Source organism: Pongo pygmaeus, chromosome 12, assembly GCF_028885625.2.
Source record: "Pongo pygmaeus isolate AG05252 chromosome 12, NHGRI_mPonPyg2-v2.0_pri, whole genome shotgun sequence".
NCBI classification, from domain to species: domain Eukaryota; kingdom Metazoa; phylum Chordata; class Mammalia; order Primates; family Hominidae; genus Pongo; species Pongo pygmaeus.
In genome coordinates, this window is record NC_072385.2 from 106,463,800 (window position 1) to 106,476,684 (window position 12,885).

The 12,885-nt window shown below is 42.7% G+C and overlaps 1 protein-coding gene and 1 non-coding gene across 4 annotated transcripts in view; both read left to right on the forward strand.

Moving 5' to 3' along the window:
- Positions 1-12,885, forward strand: part of IFT172 (intraflagellar transport 172) — a 44,034-nt gene that overhangs the window by 11,175 nt on the left and 19,974 nt on the right. For all 3 annotated transcript variants that reach the window (XR_010123263.1, XM_054476086.2, XM_063649431.1), the window contains exons 11-17: positions 424-585; positions 969-1,022; positions 1,261-1,364; positions 1,851-1,936; positions 6,200-6,312; positions 7,472-7,639; positions 12,666-12,802. Coding sequence is in view for 2 of the 3 variants with exons in the window: in XM_054476086.2 (XP_054332061.1) it covers positions 424-585; positions 969-1,022; positions 1,261-1,364; positions 1,851-1,936; positions 6,200-6,312; positions 7,472-7,639; positions 12,666-12,802 (824 nt within the window). In the remaining variant the exon portion in view is untranslated. The remainder of the gene's footprint in view (positions 1-423; positions 586-968; positions 1,023-1,260; positions 1,365-1,850; positions 1,937-6,199; positions 6,313-7,471; positions 7,640-12,665; positions 12,803-12,885) is intronic.
- Positions 2,978-3,079, forward strand: LOC129030917 (U6 spliceosomal RNA). Its single transcript, XR_008500815.1, has one exon. It is a non-coding gene; the product is annotated as a U6 spliceosomal RNA (small nuclear RNA).

Sequence of the window (12,885 nt, forward strand, 5' to 3'; positions counted from 1 at the left end):
CTCAGCTACTCAGGAGGCCGAGACAGGAGGATTGCTTGAACCCAGGAGTTCAAGGCCAGTCTAAGCAACATACTGAGACCCTGTCAAGTCAGTCAATCAACTGATCAATACATACACTGTGATTAATGATATATAGGGTTTGTACAAAGACTATGAGAACACAGAGTGGTTGGTTTTACCCAGTGGAACTTTCAGAATTATATAAATTATGAGCGTCAAAAGAGATAATATAGGAAAGCATTTCATAAATAGTAAATCCCCATATAAATATAAGATATCATTACTATCAACAATATCCTAGACCCAGGGAAGAAACAAGGTATTAGCTTTGTTTAGTGCTGTGGAGGTGGGCAAAGGGCATGGTTGTTCACCCTTCTTTTGGGCTGGGGAAGCCTAAGGGGCTCAGACTTGTCCTTTACCAAGGTGATTGTGAAGAACCTGTCATCAGGAACCCGAGTGGTGCTCAAGTCACACTATGGCTATGAGGTGGAAGAGGTGAAAATCCTAGGAAAGGAACGTTACTTGGTGGCCCACACATCAGAAACACTGCTGCTGGGGGACCTGAACACTAATCGGCTTAGTGAGGTAGGAACCAAAATTGAGGGTAGGGTGGGGAATGGGGCATCTTGGCTTAATACTTGTGAGGACCCAAAATCCCTAGGGGTAAGCTCTCCATGAGAAGTTCTAACATTCTGGTGTAGGGGACCTGGTTTCAGGGAAGGAGACCCAGGAGGTTTATAATCCCAGAGTATGAATCACCATATTTGGACTGTTTTTATGCCATCTCTCAGAAACATCTCATTGTTTTCTCTCGGGGACCAGAGCAAATTCTGATACAGCACCTCTTTTGTGTAGTGCCAAAGCCTACGTAAATATATCTTTCCACTTCCCAACCTGTCATTCTTCATTCTTTCGGCATTATCTTCGGTATTTATCCACATTGCTTCTTAAGTCTTCTCCCATTACAGATAGCCTGGCAAGGATCTGGTGGCAATGAGAAGTATTTCTTTGAAAGTGAGAATGTGAGTAGAGCTTGATTCACCATCACCATCTTGATAAGCCTCCTTCTAGCTTCTGTGTCATAAAGATGGCAAGTTGCAAGGGATAGGGAAACAGCAGATAAAGAAACAGGGAGGATGAAATTGGCAGGGTAAGAGAACAAGGACAAAAGTGGTAGTTACCTTGAACTGACAGTACACCTCCCACTACTGTTTTTCTTCATGTAGCCTTTCCACCGTATAACACCTCCATTTTTCCCAGGTATGCATGATCTTCAATGCTGGAGAGCTAACCCTGGTGGAATATGGGAATAATGACACCCTGGGTTCTGTACGCACTGAATTCATGAATCCCCACCTCATCAGGTAACCTCACAAGATTCTCTAAATCCCTGAAACCCAAAATAATTCCTTTTGGACTCCTAAATTCTGTGTCCTCCAGTTAATCCAAAAGCTTCAGCCAGGCGTGGTGGCTCATGCCTATAAGCCCAGCAGTTTGGGAGGCGGAGGCAAGCAGATTACTTGAGTCCAGGAGTTCAAGACCAACCTGGGCAACATGGTGAAACCCCCTGTCTACTAAAAATACAAAAAATTATCCAGGCATGGTAGCATACCCCTGTATTCCCAGTAACTCAGGAAGCTGAGGTGGGAGAATCACCCGGAGCCTGGGAAGTCAAAGCTGTAGTGAGCCGTGATCACACCACTGCACTTCAGCTTTGGCAACCAGAGTGAAACCCTGTCTCAAAATAAATAAATAAATAAAAGCTTCATCCCATATGGTACTTCAGAGCCTTTAATAAACATCCCAACTACCTTAGCCCATTTTGCCTTACCTCACCCTTCATGTTTCAGTGTTCGTATTAATGAGAGGTGTCAGCGAGGAACAGAAGATAATAAGAAATTGGCTTATCTTATTGATATTAAGACTATTGCTATAGGTGAGTAAGACTCTCTCATAATTTTAATAACAAAATAGGTGTTTATATCACACTTCTATACCACAGGATTGCATTCAGTGGGGAATGCAGGAATCTGAGACGCACCAGGTAAATAGTAACCCCACATGTATAGTGGATATATATGAAATGTTTAAGTCAATATGTGTGCATCTCTACCTGGATATCTAGACATAAAAACAAAAGTTCAGGCCAGGCACAGTTACTCATGCTTGAAATCCCAGCACTTTGGAAGGGCAAGGCAGGATCATTTGAGCCCAGTAGTCCAAGGCTGCAGTGAGCTATGTTTGTGCCACTGCACTCCAGCCTAGATGATGGAGTAAGACCCCATCTCTTAAAAACAAAAACAAAACCCAGAGGTCCATATAATTATTCATGTTCTCTAGACATATATCTTAGGGTTGGCAAATTGTGAGTAGTAGAGAAGGCCCATTAGATTTATGAATTTTCCTGTTTAGACTTCATAGAATCATAGACTGTTAGAACTGGAAGAGGTCTTATTTTTTGTATAGTTTATCATTAGTAACTAATAATGACAGAAACTTTATTTGCATTTCACAAATATTAACATATAAGATTTATAAATCTTATATGTTCATATTTTTATCATGAAATGTTTCAAGCATAAAAAGTAGTATAGAGAATAGCATTACCTATACAATGTAGCTGTTAAAAATGGGGCTCTGGGCCAGGCACAGTGGCTCACACCTGTAATCCCACCACTTTGGGAGGCTGAGGCGGGCGGATTGCTTGAGCTCAGGAGTTTGAGGCCAGCCTAGGCGACATGGTGAGACCCTGTCTCTGTGAAAAAAGAAATTAATTAAATTAAAAAAAAAAAGAATGGGACTCTAGAGTCAAACCATCTCAATTCTCTACCTGTGTGATCTCAGGAAGTTACTTCATCTTTCTATATCTCAGTTTCCTCATCTACAAAATAGGGATAAAAATAGTACTTTATATGAAATATACTTATCCCTGATACATAATGATAAATGTTAGCTATAAATAATAATGATATTTTTCTTGCTTTGGCAGTACATATATTAAAATTGGAATGATAAAGAGAAGATTAGCATGGCCCCGTGCAAGGATGACACACAAGTTTATGAAGCTTTCCACTTTAAACCAATTTTTTAAAAGAAGATATTATCACTTGTTTATCCATACCCAGTTCTGTCAAATCCGGACATTTTTTTATATTTACGTTGAATCATTTTATATCCTCCCTCTTATTGATGGGCATTTAAGTTGCTGATTTTTCACTATTACAGTGATTCAGTTAGTTCCATTCCTAGAATGGAACTGCTAAATCATAGAGGAGCTGTGTCTTCAACTTCACTAAGTATTTCCAAATTGTTCTCTAAAAAAGTTATACCAATTTCTATTCCCACCAGCAGTTAGAGTTTCTATTGTCTGACATCTTCTGTAATACTTGAAATTGCCTGACTTCATAATTTGGCTTAAACGTGATATATATAAAATTAGATCTCATATTAATTTCATATATAATAATTATTGACCATTTATATTTCTTCTTCTGTGAATTGCTAGTTCCTATCTCTTACCCATTTTTAAAATCAGATCGTCTCTTCCTCATTGATTTGAAGGAGTTCTTTGCATCTGCTTGTATAGACTTTGCTGGTTATTTGCATTGCAGATATTTTTGCCTCAGCCTGTGGCTTGTCTTTTCTCTCCTTTTGGGAGTCTTTTACTGTTCAGACATTTCACTTTAAAATAGTCCATTTTTTTTCACTTAAAAAAAAACAGTTTGAGGCCAGGCACCGTGGCTTACGCCTGTAATCCCAGCACTTTGGTAGGCCAAGGCAGGCGGATCACCTAAGGTCAGGAGTTCAAGACCAGCCTGGCCAACATGGTGAAACCCCGTCTCTACCAAAAATACAAAAATTAGCCGGGCATGGTGGAGGGCACCTGTAATCCCAGCTACTCGGGAGGCTGAGGCAGGAGAATCACTTGAACCGGGGAGGTGGAGGTTGCAGTGAGCTGAGATTGCGCCACTGCACTTTAACCTGGGTGATAAGAGTGAAACTCCATCTCCAAAAAAAAAAAAGAAAAAGAAAATAGTTTATAATGCTTTAAGTCTTATTTAAGAAATTCTTTCCTATTCCCTCCTATATTTTAACATTTTTAAATTTTGCTTTTCACCTGGAATTTGTTTTTATGTATAATGTGGGTAGGGATCTAATTTTATTTTTTTTCCATATGTTTAACCATTCGTTGAAAGTCCATTCTTCACCCACTAATTTGTAATGCAATCTCTGTCACAAATCAAGTTTCCATATACATGAGTCCATTCTTAAAATAGGTGCACATTTCATGAATATTATATTTCATATTAGGTTTCTGCACTCAGAAACGTAGGTATCTATAATGGAAACAATAACGTAGACTAAGAGGCCTAAGATTCAAGCAGCAAAAATGAGTTGTGAGAACTTGGACAAGCAATTTCACTCTGTAGGTCTCATTTTCAATGTATGTGAAATGACAGAGTTCAAGGCCGGGTACGGTGGCTCATGCCTGTAATCCCAATACTTTGAGAGGCCGAGGCGGGCGGATCACTTGAGGTCAGGAGTCCAAGACCAGCCTGACCAACGTGGTGAAACCCCATCTCTACTAAAAATACAAAAATTAGCCGGGCATGGTGGCAGGTGCCTATAATCCCAGCTACTCGGGAGGCTGAGGCAGGAGAATCACCTGAATCTGGGAGGCGGAGGTTACAGCGAGCCGAGATCGTGCCACTGCACTCCAGCCTGGGTGAGAAGAGTGAAACTCTGTCTCGGGGGGAAAAAAAAAAAAAAAGTTCTTCTCTTAACTTTTTTGGGCTATCAACCCTTTGGAGTATCTAAAATCATAGACCTTCTCAGAGAAAAATATATACTGTACACACATAATTTTGTGTATAATTTCAGGGTTCTCAGGAGTTAGGGCCCTTGCCACTCTAGAACTCTGATTCTACTTATAATTGGGGCATTAAAATATGGCTTTATCGGCCGGGCGCAGTGGCTCACACCTGTAATCCCAGCACTTTGGGAGGCTGAGACAGGTGGATCATGAGGTCAGGAGATTGAGACCATCCTGGCTAACACGGTGAAACCCCGTCTCTACTAAAAGTACAAAAAATTAGCCGGGCGTGGTGGCTGGCGCCTGTAGTCCCAGCTACTCGGGAGGCTGAGGCGGGAGGAAAAAAAAAATAACGGCTTTATCATTTTCCTTTTCTTTTTTTTGAGACAGTCTTGCTCTGTCCTCTAGGCTGGAGTGAAGTGGCGCGATCCCAGCTCACTGCAAGCTTTGCCTCCTGGGTTCACGCCATTCTCCCGCCTCAGCCTCCCGAGTAGCTGGGACTACAGGTGCCAGCCACCACGCCTGGCTAATTTTTTTTGTATTTTTAGTAGAGACAGGGTTTCACCATGTTAGCCAGGCTGGTCTCCAGCTCCTGACCTCAGGTGATCTGCCGACCTCGGCCTCCCAAAGTGCTGAGATTACAAGCGTGAGCCACCATGCCCTGCCGATTTTACTTTTTAATTAAAGGAAGATTGTTTTTTAAATTGGTCTTCACAATTATGGACACCAGTGGACATTTGGTCTTTAGCTTAAGCATATATAACAAAGTGAGGCCCATTGTTCATTAATAATGGATATCACTAAAACTTATAAATAGGTTTTGATCAAGAGACCCCCTGAAACCATCCCAGCCAACCCTAATTGGTCTGCTCTAAATGTGATAGTTTCTGATAATGTCTAGAAGATTCAAACCAAACTAAAATAGTCATCCTCTGCAGTGACCAGCCTAACTTTAGTCAGAGGTTTGTCTGTTGCCTTCCCCACCATCCGCCCTTGCAGTGCTCTTACACAGTAGGCATTCAAATATACGGGTAACTTCTTAGAGCATATGACCATCAAGGTCATTGATTCATCAGCCTTGTCTCACTGCTATATTGTATCAGGCTTATCTTTAATGTGCTCAGTGCTGCCTTCGAGGGGATTCTATGAGTAGGAGAAGCCACTTGCTCAATAGTTCTAGTCTGCTCTGAGGTAACTCCATAAGCCACAGAGTGATGACATTTCTGTGGGTCTGGACCTTTTGAGTTAACAACATAGTTAAACAAAACCTCTACAATTCTAAAAGAGACCTAGCTTCCTAGGCATCCTAGCAAAATTATGTGTGTTGGCCATACTATGTACATGCGTGGAATCTCTCTTCTTAACCCTGTCTCCTTTATTCTATAGTGGATCTGATTGGTGGCTACAACATAGGCACCGTCAGCCATGAGAGCCGTGTGGATTGGCTGGAACTTAATGAGACTGGACACAAGCTCCTCTTCAGGGACCGGAAACTTCGTGTGAGAAGAGCTACTAAGGCCTTAGGCATTGGCTGGCCCACAGAGGGTGTGAGACAAGCTGCCACCAGGGACTGAGGGAGGCAGGATGGAGCACATTGTCTTTGCTGTGTCATCAGCATGGCAGAAGGCACAGAAGAATCAACATTCTCTGTAGCTGATACCAAAACTAATACTAAAACCTATCCTTTATTACCTCTTTTTTTTTTTTTTTTGGAGACAGTGTCTCACTCTGTCACCCAGGCTGGAGTGCAGTGGTACAATCTGGGCTCACTGCAACTTCTGCCTCCCGGGTTCAAGCGATTCTCCTGCCTCAGCCTCCCCAGTAGCTGGGACTACAGGCACGTGCCACCACACCTAGATAATTTTTGTATTTTTAGTAGAGACGGGTTTTCACCATGTTGGCCAGGCTGGTCTCAAACTCCTGACCTCCTGACCTCAGGTGATCTGCCCGCCTCTGCCTCCCAAAGTGCTTGGATTACAGGCGTTGAGCCACGCACCTGGCAATCCTGTATTACCTCAGAGGTGATTGTATTATGGCAACAAAGTCAAGAAGGGAGTTTGGAAGTTGGTGTCTCTTACTATTCACAGTCTGTGCCCTCAGGAAACTTCCTTAACCCTGCATTCCTCCTCCTCATGCCTAGCTGACCTTTACCTAGACCTGCCGTCCAGTGCTTTTCAGCCACACTTATCTGATAGTATGAACTGGCTGGAAGACAGCCTCTTCGTCCCTCATTGATTCTCATCCCAATATGGTAGCACCAGAGTCTTCAACGGAACTCAGATCAAAGAGACAACCTGATGACTTTTCATTTCAGTGAAAGCCACATCACAAATTTCAGGATAATTTAATTTTTCTAGTGGCCTGCCATTTGTAATCCAAGCTGGTAACTCTGGCCCAGAGTTATTTCAAGAAGGAAAGTCTGACCTTCACCTAACTTAAAATTCCTGGGATGTAGATCTTTGTTGTATGGGTCATCTCTTACTTGACCAGAGTTAGGATATACCAGCTCAGCAGAAAGCAGGTCAGTAAGCTTCGAAATGCAGCATGAACCTGAGTGGTGGGTTAGCTCACCACATCTCACCATTAGGAAAATGGTCAAAAGCAGGAGATAACCCCACATCCCCTTCTAATTGTGTTATCTGCCTTTTCTTTCTTCAGTTGCATCTGTATGATATTGAAAGCTGCTCTAAGACAATGATCCTCAACTTCTGCTCCTACGTGCAGTGGGTCCCAGGAAGTGATGTGCTGGTAGCTCAGAACCGAAACAGTCTGTGTGTGTGGTACAACATTGAGGCACCTGAGAGAGTCACCATGTTCACTCTTAGGGTATGCTGGACACTAGGGGCCCTCAGATGTGGTATTGAGTTGATTAATTAGAGCCATGAGGAGACTCTGAAGGCTACTTGGTTTTCTGTGTCCACCACCCTTAATCTCTGTGATAGGATTGGCAAATAAAGCTTAGACTTATGGACCAGCCCCCAGAACCATCCTTTTTCAGATTCCTGACATTATATTAGACCCTTGGAGTATGGGTTCATTACAGTGGCCCCGGGAAGTCACCAGGTCATAATATGGAGATCCCTGTAGGCTGGAAGATCCCTGATAGGAGAGGCAGTTCTAATGTCATCTCCTTCTGTGCTGATTCTCCGTTGTAGGCCATTCAAAGTGCCTTTTTTTCTCCAACTACAGATCAGATCTTCTCTCCTGTCCTACCACAACATCATACACACTCAGTAGTCTTCCAAAATCTGGGAGGAGCCAGAGAAAACGAGAGAGGCAGGCTCCTGTGCTAGGCTAGGATGACTGGTGTGTGTATGGGTAGAGCGCTTGATGCTTTCTTTTTGTCCTTTTCCATACCTTTTTAAAGTCTCCTTTCTACCTCATTTTAAACTGATTAGGGTCTAAAATTTATTTGTTTAGTTCTTTCTTTCTTTTTCTTTCTCTTTCTCTTTCTCTCCTTCTCTCTTTTACTCTTTCTTCCTCTCTTTTTTTTTTTTTTCTCTCTCTCTCTCTCTTCTTTCTGAGACAGGGTCTCACACTATCTCCCAGGCTGGAGTGCAGTGATACAGTCATAGCTCATTGCAGCCTCAACCTCCTGGGCTCAGCCAATCCTCCTGCCTCAGCCTCCTATACAGCTAGGACTACAGGTGCATGCCACCATGTCCAGCTAATTTTGTGTTTAATTTCTTTAAACACCTTTTTTTCTTCCCCACATTTTGGGTTTGAAAGTTATATGTCCTATTTCTGTAGAGGTTACCTTGAAAGTTTAACATGTAGTTAAATGAACAGAATCTAAAGTTAATCAGCATCTAACCACTCCCCTGCAAACAATACAAGACTAACTTTCATCTCCTACCCTTTGTCATTGTTGTCCAGTATTTTAGTTCTAATCTTATTTTGTCTCCAAAGTTAGGCATGATTATTTTATTTTATTTGAGACAGAGTCTCTCTGTCACCCAGGCTGGAGTGCAGTGGCATCATCTCGGCTCACTGCAACCTCCGTCTCCTGGATTCAAGAGAGTCTGCTGCCTCAGCATCCCAAGTAGCTGGGATTACAGGTACCCACCACCTGTATTTTTGTATTTTTAGTAGAGATGAGGTTTTGCCATGTTGGCCAGGCTGGTCTCGAACTCCTGACCTTAGGTGATCCACCCGCCTTGGCCTCCCAAAGTGCTGGGATTACAGGCATGAGCCACCACGCCCTGCCTGATTATTTTATAAGACAGGATTCATTTAGATTTACCATCAAGGTACCAGTTCCTTTGTTTACCTTTTCTTGCAATGCCAATCTTCCCTCTGGAATGACTTTTCTTCTTCCTGAAGAATATTATTTAGAAGTTTTTTGTTTCTGTTTTTTGTTTTTTGAGACAGGGTCTCATTCTGTTGCCCAGGCTGGAGTGCAGTGGCACGATCTTGGCTCATTGCAACCTCCACTTCCCAGGTTCAAGTGATTCTCCCACCTCAGCCTCCTGAGAAGCTGGGATTACAGGCATGTGCCACCACGCCTGGCTAATTTTTGTATTTTTAGTAGAGACGGGTTTCACCATGTTGGCCAGGCTAGTCTCGAACTCCTGACCTCAAGTGATCCACCTCCGTCAGGCTCCCAAAGTGCTGGGATTACAGACATGAGCCACCGCGCCCAGCCTTTTTTAGAAATTTTTTAGTGAAAGATGATTAAATTTTCAGTTTTTCATTATCTGAACACGTTTTTATTTAGCCTTTGTTCTGAAAAGATGCTTGGACTCAGTACCCAGTTCTAGACTGACAGTTAATTTTTCTTAATTTGTAAATGTTGTCTCATTGATTGACTTCCATTGTTGTTCGGAAAAATTTATCAGCAGCCATTTCTGTACAGGTGATCTGTCTTTTCTCTTTGGTTTCTCTTTTTTTTTCCTTTTTGTTTTTTGAGATGGAGTCTCGCTCTGTCACCCAGGCTGGAGTGCAGTGGCGCGATCTCAGCTCACTGCAACCTCCGCCTCCTGGGTTCATGCCATTCTCCTGCCTCAGCCTCCCAAGTAGCTAGGACTGCAGGCGCCTGCCAACATGCCCGGCTAATTTTTTGTATTTTTAATAGAGATGGGGTTTCACCGTGTTAGCCAGGATGGTCTCGATCTCCTGACCTCGTGATCTGCCTGCCTCAGCATCCCAAAGTGCTGGGATTACAGGCGTTAGCCACCGTGCCTGGCCTCTCTTTGGTTTCTTTTAAAGTCTTCTTTTTTAGGACCGGGCACAGTGGCTCACGCATATAATTCCAGCACTTTGGGAGGCTGAGACAGGCGGATCACTTGAGGCCAGGAGTTCAAGACCAGCCTGGCCAACATGGCGAAACCCCATCTCTACTAAAAAGAACAAAAATTAGCCAGGCATGGTGGTGTACTCCTGTAATCCTACCTACTCGAGAGGCTGAGGCATGAGAATCGCTTGAACCTGGGAGGCAAAGTTTGCAATGAGCCGAGGTTGTACCACTGCACTGCAGCCTGAACGACAGAGTGAGACTCTGTCTCAGAAACAACAACAACAAAAAAAATCTTCTCTTTTTCTTAGGTGTTTTGAAGTTTCACTACAATGTGTCTAGATATAGTTTTGTTTTTTTTTTTTTTTTGAGACAGAGTCTCGCTCTGTCATCCAGGCTGGAGTGCAGTGGCACAATCTTGGTTTACTGCAACCTCTATCTCCCGGGTTTAAGCGATTCTTCTGCCTCAGCCTCCTAAGTAGCTGGGACTACAGGCGCGTGCCATCACACCCAGCTAATTTTTTGTATTTTTAGTAGAGATGGAGTTTCACCGTGTTGGCCAGGGTGGTCTCAATCTCCTGACCTTGTGATCCGCCCGCCTCAGCCTCCCATAGTGCTGGGATTACAGGCATGAGCCACTGCACCCAGCCATAAATTTTTAAAATTTATCCTGCTTAGTATAGATTGTGTTTCCTGTGTTTATGAATACACATATTTTCATCACTCTTGGAAGTTTCTTAGTTATTATCTCTTTGAACATTCTTCTCCTCAGCCATTCTCTAGTCTCTTCAGAACTCTGGTTAAACAAATGTTAGATTTCTTGTTTTACATTTTTAATTTCTCTTTCATAGTTTCTTTCTTCCTGCTCCATGCTTCATTCCGGATAATTTCCTTTTTTTTTTTTTTTTGGAGACAGGGTCTCATTCTGTTGCCCCATGCTGGAGTGCAGTGGCGTGATCTTGGCTCACTGCAGCCTCGACCTCCTGGGCTCAAGCTATACTCCTATCTCAGCCTCCCGAGTAGCTGGGACTACAGGCGTATGCCACTACAGGCATATGCCACCATGCCCTGCCTTTTTTTTTTTTCTCAATTTTCTGTAAAGACAAGTTCTCACTATGTTTCCCAGGCTGGTCTCAAACTCCTGGGCTCAAGCAATCCTCCCGCCTGAGCCTCCCAAAGTGCTGGGATTACAGGCATGAGCCACTGCATCTGGCCTCTGGATAATTTCTTTAGATCTGTTTTGATTCATTAATCTTTTCATCATTGTCTAATCGGCTATTTAAACTATACATTGAGTTTTTTACTTCAAATATTAAATTTTTCTTTAAGTTTTATTTGATTATTTCTCCAGTCTGCCTGGCCATATTGATAATTTCTTATTCCTTGCTTAATTTTTCATTTCATCTTTTAAGGTATTTAGGTGCTTCATAAATAATCATTTTATATTCCATAACTGGGCTTAAAAACAAAAACAAAAACAAAACAAAACAAAAAAACAGGGTCTCACTTTGTCACCCAGGCTGTGCAGTGGCATGATCATGGCTCACTGCATGCGCAAACTCCTGGGCTCAAGTGATCCTCTCACCTCAGCCTCCTGAGTAGCTGGGACTACAGGCACATGCAACCACACCCAGGTAATTTTTTTTTTTTTCAGTAGAGATGAGGTCTCGCTATGTTGCCCAGGCTGGTCTTGAACTCCTGAGCTCAAGTGCTCCTCCCACCTTGGTCTTGAAAAATGCTGGGATTACAGGTATGAGCCACCGAGCCCAGCCTTTAACTGTTATTTTTAATATCTGAAATTCTTGAAGGTCTAAAACTGTCGTTTGTAGTTATTGTTTACTTTTTCATAGTGGTTGGTTTCCTTGTATTTTTTTTCTTTTTATTGTGAGCTCATGTTGCTTTGAATGTATTTTTTTGGAATCCTGAGGGCTTAAAATGGATATGTTCTCCTCCAGTGATGATTCGGTCTTGCTTCTGCAGGAATCAGGCATATTAATGATCTGTAACCATTTCTTTTGTTCCCTTTACTAAAGAGTGGATCCTAGGTTTAATTAAGGATTTTCAAATTCAGCCTCCCCATCCTGCTAGAGGGCCTGAGGTTTATTCTCCTGACGCTGCATTTGCTTTCAGGACAACTGTACTTTTCCTGTTTGCTCACTTTCCTTTTTTTCTTGCTCAGGATTTAGCTTATTGACCTTTTTCTTTCTGTCTGTCTTTTTTTGAGAGAGAAGGGTAGGATATGGGTAAGGAATATTCTTAGTGATTTCTTCAGGTAAGCCCAAGCAATGCATTAAAAAGTATGTTCCAGGTTCAAGTCATATTTTAATGAGAGAACCCTTAAGAATATCTTACTCTTATGGTACTGCTGGAAGCAGAAGTGAATGCCACACTTTGTACCTCCAGGAGTTGGTGCTGTCATAGGAGTATACTTTAACCCAAGGATATTGCTATAAATGAAGTATTTTTTTATGCTTGAGAGAAACTAAAATGTTAGGAAAATCAGGGTCGCTGTGACTCTCTTGACCACTGACTGGGTCGGATGAGGGTGGGTCTTTTCTACAATTGATTCAGTGGAAACTAACCTGAAATTGGGGTGGGTGGGGGGATAAACTTTTACAGGGTGATGTTATAGGTCTGGAGCGGGGTGGGGGAAAGACCGAGGTGATGGTGATGGAAGGCGTGACTACTGTTGCCTACACATTGGATGAGGGCCTCATCGAGTTTGGAACAGCCATTGATGATGGCAACTACATCCGGTGAGAGGCTGGCCAATAACCAGTAAGGTGGTGGGAGAGTCTGGTTCTGAGAGGGGAGGACCTGGGGTGGGGTGTAAAACTGG